Source organism: Callithrix jacchus, chromosome 10 (assembly GCF_049354715.1).
Source record: "Callithrix jacchus isolate 240 chromosome 10, calJac240_pri, whole genome shotgun sequence".
Taxonomy (NCBI): domain Eukaryota; kingdom Metazoa; phylum Chordata; class Mammalia; order Primates; family Cebidae; genus Callithrix; species Callithrix jacchus.
The window spans coordinates 81,964,988-81,981,369 of NC_133511.1; the positions used below are offsets into that span (position 1 = coordinate 81,964,988).

The 16,382-nt window shown below is 35.4% G+C and overlaps 1 protein-coding gene across 50 annotated transcripts in view; it reads right to left on the minus strand.

Moving 5' to 3' along the window:
* SOX6 (SRY-box transcription factor 6) overlaps window positions 1–16,382 on the minus strand; it is a 705,491-nt gene that overhangs the window by 80,503 nt on the left and 608,606 nt on the right. For all 50 annotated transcript variants that reach the window (XM_078340670.1, XM_078340651.1, XM_078340627.1 and 47 more), the window contains one exon: window positions 1,108–1,257. In XM_078340670.1, the coding sequence (XP_078196796.1) occupies window positions 1,108–1,257 (150 nt within the window). The remainder of the gene's footprint in view (window positions 1–1,107; window positions 1,258–16,382) is intronic.

Sequence of the window (16,382 nt, forward strand, 5' to 3'; positions counted from 1 at the left end):
TAGGTGGCATTAAATTAATTCTTTTGAATAGAACACAGACAGAACTATCTCTCTTAATGATTTTCACTTTTCTTGATCTTTGGTATCTGGGATCCACTTTTTTAAAAAGAGTTTCTGGAATCTCAATATTACTATATGCAAATTTTAGAAAACAAAACAATTTCAGGGACTGTATAGCATCTGATGCTTAGTTTTGTTTGTCTCAGCTGTTTCCCTTGTGTAGATTTAATAGTTGAAAAATTTCTTCAAATGCAGTGCTTTTATCACATTACAATAAAGCATTCATACTTAGCATACTCCTCCAAGTAGATAAGTCAATTATACAATACAATTGTTCCTCTGTTTGAATTTGATAATTCAATATAGAAAGAAACTGCAATCATAAAACCAACAAGCACCACCTATGGGTACCAGCTGCAGCACAAAATTGCAGTGGCTCATCAATTTCCCTCTGTCGCCAAGTACCTCCTGGCTGCAGTTTCAAGACACTGAAAATTACTGAGAAAAGACATTTATTAATGTCCCAGATCTAATTTGGGAAAGCCTGTTTATCCTAACACAACTATATGGCATCAAAAGCATTATTAGGTAATGACAACTCATTCCTTAAAGGCCACATTTATAACTAGTTTTGAAAGAGACCTTCATCAACAAACCATACACATTCCAGCATCAGATTCCATTTTGTTCTTCTTTTTAAACCTAAGGTTTCAAGATTCCAATTGTCTGGTCCTATAAGTTAACTCCCTCCCTATTTAAGAAACATGGAGAGAAGTGCCACAAGTACATGACAAAGACTGGCAACAAAATTATGGCCATTCATGCCAATGAACATTAAAAAATAAAAGCCAGAATCCAAAAGGGGAAAACTCTTGAGAAGTGAGTTTGCAGATTGAGGTAAAGATCTCACAATATGGCACTATTGTTATCAAAACGGAAACACCTGTTTCTCAATGCTCAATCATGAAATTTACCATAAAGAGGGACATTTTGGGGTTGCTTTATGTTGCTATGTTTCCTGCTGTTTATGCACAACATAGCCTGCTTCGCTACACTTCTTGTGAAACTATTTTCTGAGCTGTTTCCACAATACTGCAAGGCGAGTACCTTAACTTGAGTTACAGGGCTGGTCCCTCTCTTTTCATTTTTTATCCCAGTAGGTGAGACCGTCCCTGCTGTGTTTGGTGGCTGTGGAGTTGATGGCATCTTTGCTCCAGGTGACACCTGCATGCTGGCCAGCTGAGCGGCATAGAGCTGCTGCAAAACAGGGAAGACAAACATTGATCTCTTTAAATGCAGCTGAAATTGAGTTTCAAAAAAAGACTTACCATATTGTTAGATTTCTCAGACAGTCTTGTAATTTCTTTCTCACTATTTTTAAAAAAGGAAACTAAGAGAAGGCAAATGATATAACAGAAAGAAAGAAAACTGGTAAGGGAGCCACAGTTCTGTTCCTGGTCCTTCTAGCAACAACTTTAAGACCCTGGACAAAGGATTTGATTTCTATATAATTCAGGGTCTGTTGTTTATTTTTTTAATTGTACAAAAGGAATTTTGAGTAAGTAGTCTCCAACATGCTTTTTAATGCCTAAAATCTTTAATAAAAGTTATTTAAATGTCTGGGATGTCCACTCATGGAATATTAATATTCATGAATTATAAAACTAACCTGAACATTTTTAAGGATTCTTAGAAGAACTACATTATTATTATTATTCGGCACTGACTATGCCTCTCTGGATATTCTGATCCTTCTGAATGATGAGTGCTGTTCCCAAAGCCACTAAGGTCCAATGGCAGTCATTGTTTACCCAGGGTCTTACTTCTAGGCAGCATATAACATAATCCTCAAGAGAATATGGCCAGATTGGTAGCAGTTTTTTTTTTTTAAGTCAAGCTTCTCTGAACCCAAACCAGCTAACAAAGTGCCTCCTTCATGCTTCCAAACAGATCACCATACTTCTCTCCTCAGCTTCTGCCTTTGCCTGGAACTGCACATTTATCTTCATCATATTATCACTGCTGTTTCAAGGTCTTTTCTGAAGTATTTTCTATAGTTCTTTTTGGCAAACCAATGATCTTATTACTCATTCTATTTACTCAGCTTAAAATGGTTCCTCTTCTCGGAGACATGACAAGGAGACAACCTGACGTTATGAATCTTTAAATTATCAATCTGAAAATATGTCAATTTCATTAAATTAAGGCCAAAAATGGAAAGACAGGCGGGCTAACCTCTTTTCATATAATTTCCATTTTTATCAAAGTCATTCTTATATACAGCTTTACAAGTTAAATAGTACTTTAAGGTTTTAAAAAACAAAAATACCAAAACAATAACAACGAAAAGAGCAACCAAAATGTACAGTGCACAGCTTCCACAGGCAGGCACGATGACCTTCATTTCCTTACCCAGGTCCTCCTTATCTCACCTGTTCTGTGTAGTCCATTCCCTTCAATTCAATTAATGATTTAACTGGTATTTTTTGCCTTATTTGTAAGTGCTTATAAATGTTACATTATTATCTACATATAAAGGAAAATGAAAGGTTCACTTTCCTACACTGAACCCCACACGTGCTCCAATGCTTCCCTCTCCAATCTCTTAACGTTAATATCACAAATTTTAAAATTAGTGTTTACTGTTTTATTTTATGAAGACACTAGCTCTGTAGTAAACTATACTTAATTTTCTCTTTCTTAACTTTTAATTTTGTTAGATTTAATATTTACCTCATATTTTGTTTTCATTTTTATGGAACTATCACTAATTCTCAAACTCACTGAAATCAGTAAACTCTACCCAGTGTAATTGAATATATCAGGTAATCTGTGCATCCTGTTTTCCCTTGGAGACATCCTTCTTGGAATTCTCAATCTTCTTGCTCCAATCTGCACTAATTTATTCCTCAGGCATACCTACTGCAGATCTATGGCACCTGGAATTCCTTTTGCCTCTCCTGTACTGATGTCCTTGTTTCCTGGGTATCACATTTTCTTCCCTTTTAGTTATATGCTGGTAAGAATGTAACGTTTATAAGCAATTACAAATAAGGCAAAAAATACCAGTTAAACCATTAAATGAATTGAAGGGAATGGACTCCACAGAACAGGAGGTGAGATAAGGAGGACCAGGGTAAGGAAATGAAGGTCATCATGCCTGCCTGTGGAGGCTGTGCACTGTACATATTGGTCATGCTCTCATTTTGGTAGAGCATATCCTCCAAGCACTTCCTTAGAATGATGAATGTGAGATTAATTATTTAGGAATTAACATTTCTGGAAAATGTTATTATATTCTTCTCACTTGACTGTAGATTGACTGTATAGTAGTCTAAGTTGAAAATAATTCTGCCTTAGAATTCCAAAGATATTGATCTGCTGTATTCCTATTCTTCTTACTAAGGAAGCCTGACATTATTTTGATTCCTGATCCTTTATATGCAATCTATTTTCTCCTCTGGCGTCAGGATCTTCCCTTTCCACAGAATGTTTTGAAATTTCACTATTATATCCTTCTGTTGACTTTTATATTCATTGTTCTGAACACCCAGTCAGGCTTTTTGATCCAAACTCATGTCTTTCAATTCTAGGAAACTTTTTTGATGTTTTCCATTGATAATTTTCTACCCTCTGTATTCATATTTGATAAATGTTAGATTTCCTTATCAACTTCCTTTTTTTCTTATTTTTCTTTCTGTTTGTTACTCTGACCTTTTGTTATACTCTATGACAGATTCTTTTTGCGACTTCATCTTCAAAAACTTCTCTAAATGTTTTAAAGTTTCTGCCGTTATATTTTAAAAATACTCTTATTCTCTGGTTGCTTCTTTTAATAGCATCCTGTTCCCTATTGGTTTGACCGTATTATTGTTTTCTACATTGTTACCACTCTTTTCTTCCAGTGTCTTTGAGTTTTTCTGTTGGGGCTTTTCTACAGTGTCTGGTGTTTATTGACTCTTTATTCATATATAAGAGCAATGTACTCGAAAGCTGCTGGAAGGTCTAAGTATGGGGTAGACTTACTGATTGATGGGCTTCAGCATAAGGTAATGATGCAGAAAGTCTGCTTTTTCACTGGGGAATCCCAAATGTCAATATCTACAGGTCATTTATCTTAGACTAGAACATTTTTTAGAGAAGCATCTTCAAATTCTTGCCTTGATTTGTGTATAGACTTGTATGCCATCATTACATGAGCCAAGCAAGAGAAGGATCTCACAGTGTGGTCTATCCTGCAGACTCCCTGGTTTTCACCATGGCACCATCACTAATTCTCAGCTATGCCTGATGTCCCAAAACATAAACCTCTCAAGTTCAACTTCTCAAGAGAATAAATCTCTGGCATCTTCTGCCAGGTTATGTGCTCATAGGGCTGGGAGGGAGGAGGCAGGGATGGTAGTTACCAGGTTGCATGAGGTTATGGAGGGATCATTTTATATCTATTTTCAACCAGGCATCCTGTCGACAGTTCCACCTCTTACAACTGTTCCTTTAATGATTCACGATGCCTTCAATTCATAAGCATTTTAAAGGTTCAGCTCGCAATTGGGCTTGATTCTTTTTGGCTTTACACTCCTAAAGCTTGGGTATCAGCTTTCTCTTTTCTGCTAAGACAGTTATAACTCATCTATCCATTTCTCATATTCCAGGTATTTTGTCTTCTCTTTCCATTTCTACTTGAAGGTTTATACCCATCATTCTTAACCATCAGTTTATTAGGATTTGGGTGAAACTAACAATAAATGAATATGTTAATCTGCTATGGTTAACCAGAAGTCAGACACTCGAATCTTAACACTATTTAATGCCTGAAAACTTTGTTCAAATATTTTCTTTTCTTTTTTAATCAAAATCAAGCCATTACCTTAATGGTCACATTTTTCTCATAATAAATAGAAAGCTTCTTAGACTATCAACAACAGAGAAAATAGCTCAAACTTTGCCATACTAGTAGGGGAGAAAAAACAGGTGGTTTGTATGTAATTTCCAGCATTACTATCATTCAGATGGACAAATAAAAAAAATTACAGTAATCAAAAACAGACCTTTCAGCATATGTAATTAAATGAAAGCTTAATAAAGAATAATTTGCAAGAGCCAGATGTGCTTATGTCATGATTGTTGCTTTCTTTGGAACAATTTTTCTAATATAACAAGCCTCTAAAGAAATTAAAGTTTTATAATTCTGTATGCAATGACTCAGTGGCAAGAAAAATTCACAAGCAGAGTCAGTCAAATTGCTAGCACTTAGGCAAAGTGATGGGGGCATCTTGTGGTTTCTGTTTTACTCTGCTGTATTATTTTCCTTTGAAATTCAGCCAGAAGTCTTCAAAATGGAGACAGGTCAAGCTTCTGAAAAAGTCTGCTTGGATTAAGGCAGTGAACAAAAAAGTTCTGTATTGAATGGAGTCAAGATGGTTAAGAGACAAAAACATGTTGGCTATATAGTACTGTAGCTGGTATCATAAGCAATATATCCTACTATGAGTATTAAAGAGTCATGAAATCTTAGAGATGCTGAGTCCTTTGTTATAATTTATGGCATCATTTTTACCTCAATAATTCAAAAGATCAAACGAATTTTACTCTATCTTGAGTCCTTTAGGAAATTTGAACTAGTGAAAAATGCAAAAAAACTGCCACATTTCTGGAAACTAGTCTATGTTTTTTTAAAAAAGTTGACTATGAATCCTTTAGATTGAATGAATAAAACAGTTACTTTTCAGGAAAAGAGTAGTGTTAATTGCTTCTTCCAAAGCTCTTATAATAATTTATTTTATAACCCTTTTAAGTGAGTTGTACCTAAGGAAGGCAAGACCACACAAACTCTGAGATTCCTTAAAGCAGGTTCTTGTGAGTTGTGATTACTGATATATTAGAGAGAGGAAGAGGTACTGCCACATTCCATACCCTTTTCAAAGCTGGGTAACTGGACAGTAGGATATCAGGTAAGATTTAGTAGAATGAGACTTGAAATAAAAATCAGAAAATGTAATCCAATGAAAAGATAGAAGGTATTCACAAAAATTAAAATATCCATATTTCATCTAACAAATCATGTGATTTTAGTTTAAATATCATTCTCTTCAGATTGAAGATTTTAAATTTGTCTTGAATAATATGAATGTCATTCATTGAATAGGTATAAACTTACAAAATAATTTCACAGCTCACCCTCTAAACTACCATTGATTAAATTTGTTCCATGTGCAAGGCTCTGTGTTAGGGGCTGAGGAGGCTTTAAAACACACAGCTCTAAAGGAGACATAAAATATAAATCCTTAGCACTTGATCTGCACTTTTATTATGGTCCTTATCACTATTTTAAGCTTTGTGTAGTTGTGCAAATGTATCTTATCCTTCTTGATACACTGTAAGCTCACTGAAGGTATGATCTAAATAATTATTTTTGAATGCTTAGCACCACGTATGGTACCTTGCAAATACTAGATACCCAATCAATAGTTTCTGAATTACACACTATACAAAATCAATGCATATTAGGAAGGAAAGACAGTGTCTATAAATGAGGCAACACAAGTGGTATATCCTTATATTTACTTTATATGAAATGAACAATTTTATGATGTTAAGGTTAAAAATAAAAAGCAAAAAATCAGTCCCAGTTTAATCACACTGTTTTACATGAAATTAATCATTTGAAGTAGTTTGCTAAAATTTTGACTAGATAGCTACTTAGTAACTATTAGCCTCACTAATCAGTAGCAGCATTTCTAGACACCAAATACAATTTAGCTGAAAACCAAAGAAAGAAGGCAATTCCAGTTACAATAGCTACAAAAGAAAAATACTTAGGAATATATTTAACCAAGGAGGTGAACACTTTGTACAAGGAAAACTATAGAACAGTGAGGAAAGAAATTGTAGATGACATAAACAAATGGAAAAACATTTATATCTGATGGTCATGAATCAGAATAATTGGTATCTTTAAAATGATCATACTGCCCCAAACAATCTACAGATTCAGTTTAATCTCTATAAAAATACCAATGTCATTTTTAGCAAAATTAGAAAAAACAATCCAAAAATTCATATGCAACCAAAAAAGAGCCCCAACAGCCAAGGCAATCCTAAGCAAAAAGAACAAAGCTGAAAGCATCACATTACCTGACAAGGCTATAGCTTATACTACAAGGCTATAGTAACAAAAACAGTATGGTACTTGAGTAAAAATAGACATGTAGATCAATGGAACAGAAAAGAAAACTCAGAAATAAAGCCAAATACTTACAGCCAACTGATATTTGACAAAGTTGATGAGAACATGTATTGCCAAAATGACACTCTTTTCAATAAATGGTGCTGGGAAAATTAAATTGCCATATTCAGAAGAATGAGACTGAATGCCTATCTCTCCCCATATACAAAATTCAAATCAGGATGGATGAAATACATAAGTGTAAGATTGAAACTATAAAAATACCAGAAGAAGACCTAGGGGAAACTTCTGGGCATTGGTTTAGGCAAAGAATTAATAAGTAAGACCCCAAACTCACAAGAAACAAATATGAAAATAGATAAATGAGACTATGTTAAACTAAAAAGCTTCTGCACAGCCAAATAATCAACCCACAGAGTGAATAGACAATCTGCAGAGGGGGAGAATATTTTTGCAAACTCCCTTGAACTTTTCTAATACAAATTATACTGTTTGAGCCATAACTAACGAGCAGTACCATTTTCTTCTTCTCAGTCTAGTTACTTACATAAAGTTTCTTTAAATGCTACTGCATCCTTTTTTGAAAGAATAAAAAAAACTAGTTATTCTAATCAAATAGCTTTAGTTAGAAAATTTCTTTGCAGACTAATGGTTTAAGAAGGTAAAATGTTAAACTCTGATTATTAAATAAGGGTCTACAAAACTGTCATTCCACATATAACTCTCAGATCATAGTTCACAGTCATAATAATGATAATAATGAACATTCATTTGTAAACATAGTTGAGGTTTAAAAATCAACAATACAGTAAAGCTTATGACAGGCTTAGCTCAAAGTTGCATAAACATTTAAACTTCGATGAAGACGGTTTTAGTCTAAATATAGATTTTTTTCTGTTTCAATTTTGAAAAAATGCTCACTGATTGTTTAGGATATTGAATTGTTTCTTTATCCAAGATACATAAAAGACCTGCAGTGTATATGTGTAAAAATAAGCCTAGCTAAATGTTTTCAAAATTATAGAATTAGTTTTATTTTATAGAAGTACTTTAAGAAACTATTTTTTGTTATGGATTAAAATGTTCCACCTTTATTACTGGCAGCTTTAATAAAGTAGATAGCATTAACATTTTGGTAAGCTGAACAATGACATATTTGACTCATAGAACTGAAAGGGCATTAACAAATCATTTAGTCTAGTCTGACTTCCTTATTTTGCCAATGAGCTAAGATCTAGCAAGTAGCTTGCCCGAGATCATATAATTAGTATTGGAGCTAGAAGAACTCTCTAGCTATCACTTCAACTTTACGAGAATATGTATCACTTAAACATAGAAATGGATATAAAATTGGCCAACTTTTGTAACTTCAAGTACATTTCCAGCATTGATAAATTTGACCAACCTTTTAAATAAATTGGATTAAGAAAGTTCTGTGAAGATCTCACCAATCCACAAATAGATACTTTTGACAGTATTTACACTCCTTTGTGTACTGTGGCTAACTCTGAAGATAAATCTGTCTTCTATTTGGATCTTAGTGACACTTTAATAACCAAGCCTGTTTAGTCAACCCAAAGCAGTAGGTGCTACCAATCAGTCTCAGCCTCATGGTGAAACTCTTTAGTGCCTGCCAGTACACATAATGGTCTATAGAAGTACCTAAGAAATGTATTGTGTCAGAGAGTGATGTTATACCATGATTGTATTTGAAAAGAGAAGCATGCTTTGTCTAAATACAGCCAAATCAATGTCACATTATAATGAGTGGTGTCACAATATAACTTTATTTACCATAATGTGAAATATATATTTAAATACCTGCTTTCTATGATACAATCATTTAGGATCTTTAACAGAGAATAGCACACAGAAAAAGTATAAGGCCTTTTCTTGTTATAAACATATGATTTTCATGTAGCCACATAACCAGTTATAGTCTTCCAATAATCACCCCTACTCATTTATGTGTTAATTTAACAAATATACATTGAGAACTAAACTCAGTGAGGCACTGTGCTGGATATTTGATATTTATTATTTTATTTAATCTTTACAATAATTATATAAGATAGAAATTATTACCCATTTTAGTCAATCTTACTTTTAAGCTGGTATTCTTTCTGATTTTAAAATTATTTTAAATAAGCTACACAGTGAACCACAATTAAGTCAATTTCTTGTTTCTAGCCACCAGACAACGATCACTGTCCAAGGAGAAGAAAGATGCTGATGTGACTGCTATTCTAAGCTCTCAAATAGAAAATTGTATTGTCAAACCTCTTACTGTTACTCTCTAAAATGGCATTTCAAAATCTTCAAATGGACAAAAAAGAGGTAACAGCACCACCAGTCATCTTCAAGGAGTAAGTGTCTCAATTTGATCTAGACAATGTCCTTCTCCAAATCTTCGAACCATAGTAGAAAACCCCTAAAAAATTAAACCTGCTTTAATTTTTTAAAGACTGATAAGGTAAAAAAAAAAGAACTATGCAGAGTATAGGTAGACATAGGAGAACTTGAGAAAATGGGAATTGAGGGGGCTTTAAATTGGCACCAGTATATTCCAGTATACAAAAACCAACAGTAAAATAGGAGGTACAACTTTACACACCAAATTCTTTTTGGAATAGATTCTCCTGTACTTTGTCATTTCAGTTTAGAAAGGGCTTAAGTAACCTGCCAGAATCTACCCCAGAAAGAAAGAAATAAAAGTCATCTCTCAGAGTACTACCAAACTCATTCTACAAGGCCAGTATTGCTCTGATACTAAAATCAGACAAAGATACAGATATATAAAACAAAATTATAGGTCAATATCTCTGATGAATATAGATGCAAAAATCCTCAACAAAATACTAGCAAAAGAAGTTTTACAATACATTGAAAAGATCATTCACCATGACCAAGTGCAATTTATCCCTAGGATTCGAGGATAGTGCAACATATACAAAGCAATCAATGTGATACATCATATCAACAGAATGAAGGACAAAAATCATATGACCATTTCAACTGATGCTGAAAAAGCATTGATAAAATTCAACATCCCTCCATGATTAAAAAACACTAAAAAAGACTGCAGATAGAAGAAATATACCTCAATATAACAAAGTCATATATGTCAGACACACAGATAATATTATACTGCATGAGGCTTGTAGTCCCTTCTTTTTGGCCAATTTCTCCCATTTGGAATGGGTGAATTTACCCAATGCCTGTACCCCATTGTATCAAGGAATTAACTAACTTGCTTCTGATTTTATAGGGTCATAGGCAAAAAAGACTTGCTTTGTCTCAAGTGAGACTTTGAAAAAACTGAAGGCCTTTTCCCTAAGATCTGGAACATGACAGAGATGTCCACTTTCAACACTGTTTCTCAACATAGTACTAGAAGTCCCAGCTAGAAAAGTCAGACAAGGGGAAAAAACAAAGGGCATCTGAATGAAAAGGATGAAGTCAAATTATTCTTGTTTGCAGATGATATGTTCTTATATTTGGAAAAACCTGAAGACTCCACAAAAAAACCCTATTAGAACTGATAAACAAACCCAGTAAAGTTGCAGGATACAAAATCACCATGTAAAAATCAATAGCATTTCTATATGCCACCGGTGAACAATCTGAAACAGAAATTAAAAAGTAATGCCACTTGCAATAGCCACAAATGAAATTAAATGCCTAATAATTAACTAAAAAAGTACAATATCTCTATAAGAAAAACTATAAAACACTGATGAAAAAAGTGACGAGAATATAAAAAAATGGGAAGAAGATATTCGGTGTTCATGAATTGGAAGAATCAATATTGTTAAAATGTATGTACAACCCAAAGCAATCTACAGATCATATGGTAACCCAATGCCTGTACCCCATTGTGTCCGAATTAACTAACTTGCTTCTGATTTTACAGGCTCATAGGCAGAAGAAACTTGTTTTGTCTCAGGTGAGACTTTGGACTTGGACTTTTGGGTTAATGCTGGAATGAGTTAAGACTTTGGGGGACTGCTGAAAAGGCATGATTATGTTTTGAAATGTGAGGACATGAGATTTGGGAGGGAATGGGGCAAAATGATATGGTTTGGCTGTGTTCCCACCTAAATCTCATCTTGAATTATAGTTCCCATAATCCCCATATGTTGTAGGAGGGACCTGGTAAGAGGTCATTGAAAGATGGCAGGGGGAGCATTCCCTGTGCTGTTCTCATTTCAGTGAATAAGTCTCAGGAGATCTGATGGTTTTATAAAGAACACTTCCCCTGCACACACTTTCTTGCCTGCCACCATGTAAGACAGGCCTTTGCTCTTCTTTCACCTTCTGCCATGATTGTGAGGTCTGCCAACCATGTGGAACTCTGAGTCCATTAAACCTCTTCTTCTTTATAAATTACCCAGTCTCAGATAGGTCTTTATTAGCAGCACGAGGATGGACAAATACAAGCCAACAATAATTTAAATGTACATTTAAAATAACTAAAAGAGTGTAACTGGGTTGTTTGTAACACAGAGGATAAATGCTTGAGAGAATGGATATCCCACATTATATATATGCTTTGATTATTATATATTGTATATCCATATCAAAACATTTCATGTATCCCATACATATACTCACCTACTATGTCCCCACAAAAATTTAAATTTAAATTAAAAAAAACTCCTTCAAATACAACCTTCCTATTTGTAGAGGATAAAGAAAGGAAGAGAAGGAAAAAAATACTGTTCTACAGAAACAGATTCAATCAGTGCCACTGAAAGATGTTATCTCTTACCTTTATAATTATCCCTGTTTGCTACGGTTCCACAAAACATCAGGGAACCCCAGGGCTAGCCAAGTTTCCCTATAACAGATCCTATTCTAGTGTGACAGACATCATTCAAAGTGGCAATAGAAGTTGGGCAAAACAAGTAGGGTAAGGTAGGGTAGTGTAGGGTAGGGTAGGGTAGGGTAGGGAGACATCCCTAAGGATATGTCATCATTCATTTGATTGATGCTGCCTAACACCAGGCCCCAAGCCTAGTTTTGTTCTCCAGGGATATCCTGGGTTTTGCTACCTACTCAAACAAAGCTGACAGCCATTTATTTGCCTACCAATCAAGGCATAATATAAAGCTGGACCAGTTCAGCTGTGAGAAGGTGGAAGCAGAGACATGGGTAATTAAGCAGCCTAATATAGTGCTTGTTCACCAAAGAGAAGAAAGTGTGTCCATAATAAGTCATTACAGACTGAAGGAAGGTTGAGGAGAAAGCTTCAAATAATTATTTGAATGAGACCACAAATACTTTTACTTTTCATAAATCTCCAATGTCAACAAAATAATCCAGGAAATATAGCTGTGATTTTATGGAAAGAAAGAACTGAAGTCCCTTTTTTCAATATAGAAGCTACTTGTTCAGCTACACTCCTAATATTTGAGACCAAATAAAATTGGCTGCAGGGATAGGAGGAGACAGCAGGAAGAGAGAAAGAACTACTACTCCTGCTCCTACATATTACATTTATTTCCAAGTCAGTCTCCTTGCCTCTCCTGCATATTTTTCTATTGCACCATTTTTTCCTTTCTATTTAACACTACCTGTCTGTCATAATTCTACTCATCATTTCAGTTTCAACTCAAGAATCACTTTTTCCTTGAAGTGTAATCTGACAACTGCCTCCTCATTGCTCCTATCATAGCTCAATCTTTGTCTCTGTGCAAATTATAAAATTTCTTTTTTCTTCCCATTTTTTTACTCCCACTAAATTCTGAGCTTGTTAAGGGAAAGACTGAGGCTTATTTATCTTTATGTCCCTAGCACCTAACGGAACGCCTGACATTTTCAGGGGTCTGCTAATGCTGACCATTGAAACCTCTTTCATATCCATTCTTGCCTCTATTTTCTTGGAACTGCTATCATTTCAGCCCACACCCTTTTCTCCAGAGGTGAACTCCAGAGATGCAGGTTATCTTTCTTTGTTTCTGTCTCCTTAAAGGTATAAGTATGTGGGTTCACCAAGTAATGCACTGATTTTCTTACAAACACCAGAAAAGATAATGGTAGCAGAAGAAAGAATTGTGAACAACATATTTTAATGCAATCTCTTTGCTATACAGATGAAAAAAAGCTCATGCCTAGGAAACAAAAGTGATATGCACAAAAATATCAGCTGGTGAATAGTAGGTAGAATGAAATATAGAACCAAGGTTTCCTACTTTCTCTATCACTGTTCATATGAACTCATTTCTCATTGTGTTCTATCATCTCAGTGAACTGCAAATAGAATTTGTACATTATAGCAGAACTTTTGGTTTGGAGTATATGAAAAAAATGTTTTTTCTACCATTCTCCTTAAAGAGAAATTTACTTTACATGTACTCATAAAGTAATCTTTGGGCACCCTAGGATGATTTAGGTTATAGAATTTTATTTCAATATTTGTTTTAAAATGTACATATTTTAAAATGCAGCCATAGTAATTAGGTTAAGGTAATTATAATCATGTTAAGGTGTTTTCAGATTTTTAAAATTAAAGTTTATGCAAATATACATAGAGGCCAAAAATTAGTCTCAGATGAGAGCAGACTTATTTTCACCCACATTGAGATGTTTTCCAATTGTCTTTCCACAATAACCAAAAGAAAAATGGAACAAGCGTTGACTGCAAGCCATGCAAACCAGGATCAATTTAATTCATTCATTATCCCCTGCAGCCAGCTCAAGAATGTCAAGTAAAGAAAAATAAATTGAAAGAAGTGTTTCCCTGGCTAAAGGTCCTCTTGCCTATTTGTCCAAGCACTGGGTAGTTTGCTCCTCTAAAAACTCTTTGAGCTAATGGGGAAGAGGCTGTGTGAAGGTGAGAAGAAGCTGTAGAAAGGAAAGGAGAATAGGCTCAGATCAAAGGTCCTCCACTTACACTAAAAAACTTAAAAAAATATATGAAATCAGATAACAAATCGCCCAGTCCATTGCTACAAAAGTAAGTTGGAATTCATTCTTGAATTCCATCAATTATTTTGGAATGAATTCAGGAGAGCATTTCCTTATGGAACATAGTTGTAAATAAATAAGCAATGTGGGAGAGGGGGCCAAAATGTTAGACTAGAGGCAGCTCATGTGTGCTGCTCTCACAGAGAAGAAACAAAAGAGTTAGTGAACACCGACCCTGCAGGTCAGTCATCTCTAAAACCACATCAGGATCCATTAAGGCAACAGAAGGACACAGAGAACAGAGAGGGGTAAAGCTGGGTACCAGTCTGTCTGGGCTCAACACAGAGCCAGGAGAACCTCTCCAACATGGGAAAGGGTGAGAAATCCCTGGGGGAGTCACACTCTCCACAGGGATGTGAGCAAGACTGGGAATGGGAGTATTCCCCTAACCCCCATATTCCTCCCATCACACTTCTAGACTGAGAAAGAGAGCTACCCAGACATTTTACAGGGGCAACTCTTGAGTCCAAGGGGACCTCTACAAGCCTTGGGAGCCAGAACAGATCAGCACTGGCACCATAGCTCCAATAGAGGTCACAGTTGTGGTGCCTGAGGGTAGTAAGATTGCTTCACCTCCTTTTACCAGACAGGGCTCAGTACCAACTTCTGGCCCAGTGGTCCCATAACAGCCTGAACTCAGCCAGCAGCTATAGCTTCCTCATGTCCCAGGAAACACCCAGACAGCAGGGCAGGCAACTCAAATAGAAAATTAGGGCTGATCTGGCAAGGATACAGCTTGTCTGCCAACTGTGGTCCCTGCCTGAGGGACCCCCATGGACCAGAACACCTAACAAAAGAAATGTAGGCATGGAGACAATAATTGGAGGGGCTCCTTCAAGACCCTGACTAGAATCAAAGTCAATCTACTTCACCCACCTTATACCATAATGAAGCCCCCAAGGGCATCTAAGAAGATAAAAGAAAAAGAAAAAAATTCAAAGACTTGCAACTTCAAAGACTGAAGGAACGTCAGCCCACACAGATGAGAAAGAACCAGTGTAAGAACTCTGACATCTCAAAAAGCCAAAGTGCATCCTTACCTCCAAATGATCACACTAGTTCCCCAGTGATGGTTCTTAACCAGGATGAAATGGCTGAAATGTCAGAAACAAAATTCATTTCTGAATTCTACATGGATAGGAACAAAGATCATCAACATTCAGGAGAAAGTTAAAACCCAATCCAAGGAATCAAGGAATATAATAAAATGACACAAGAGTTGAAAGAAAATGGCCTTTTTAAGAAAGAATCAAACTGAACTGAGAGAGAGAAAAAAAACTCACTTGAAGAATTTCATAATATAATTGCAAGTATTAAACAGAATCAACCAAGTTGAGGAAACTCAGAGCTTCAAGACTGCTTCTCTAAAATAATTCAGTCAGACAAAAATAAGAAGAAAAATAAAGAATGAATGAGACCTCAAATAAATATGAGATTATGTAGAGAAAAAAATCTATGACTCTTGGATGTCTTTGAAAGAGTTAAATAGAAAGCAAGCAACTTGAAAAACATATTTGAAAATACATCCATGAAAATTTTCCCAACCTCACTAGCTGAGCCAACATTCAAATCCAGGAGATGCAGAGAACCTCTGTGAGATACTATACCAGATGACCATCCCCAAGACATGCAGTCACTAGATTCTCCAAGGTAAAAATGAAAGAAAAAAATGTTAAAGGCAGCTAGAAAAAAAGAACAGGTAATCTCAAAGGGAACCCTGTCAAGCCAATAGCAAACCTTTCAGCAGAAATCCTGCAAGCTATAAGAGACTGGGGGCCTATGTTCAGCATTCTCAAAAGAAATCCCAACCAAGAATTTCATATTCAGACAAACTAAGTTTTATTTTAAGTAAAGGAGAAATCAGACCCTTTTCAGACAAGCAAGTGTTAAGGGAATTTATTACCAGCAGACCTGCCTTACAAGGGGTCCTTAATGGAGTGCTAAATATGGAAAGGAAAGACCATTACCAGCCACCAGAAAAACACTATTAAGTACACAGACCAGTGACAGTATAAAGCAACCACACAATCAAGTCTGAATTATAACCAGTTAACAACATGAGGACGAGATCAAACCTACACATATCAATATTAATTTTGAATGTAAATGGGCTAAACGCCCCAATTAAAAGGCATGAAGTGGCACATGGGATAAAGAAGCAAGACCTAACTATAGGCTGTCCACAAGAAATTCAGCTCATATTCAGTGACACCCATAGGCTCAAGTT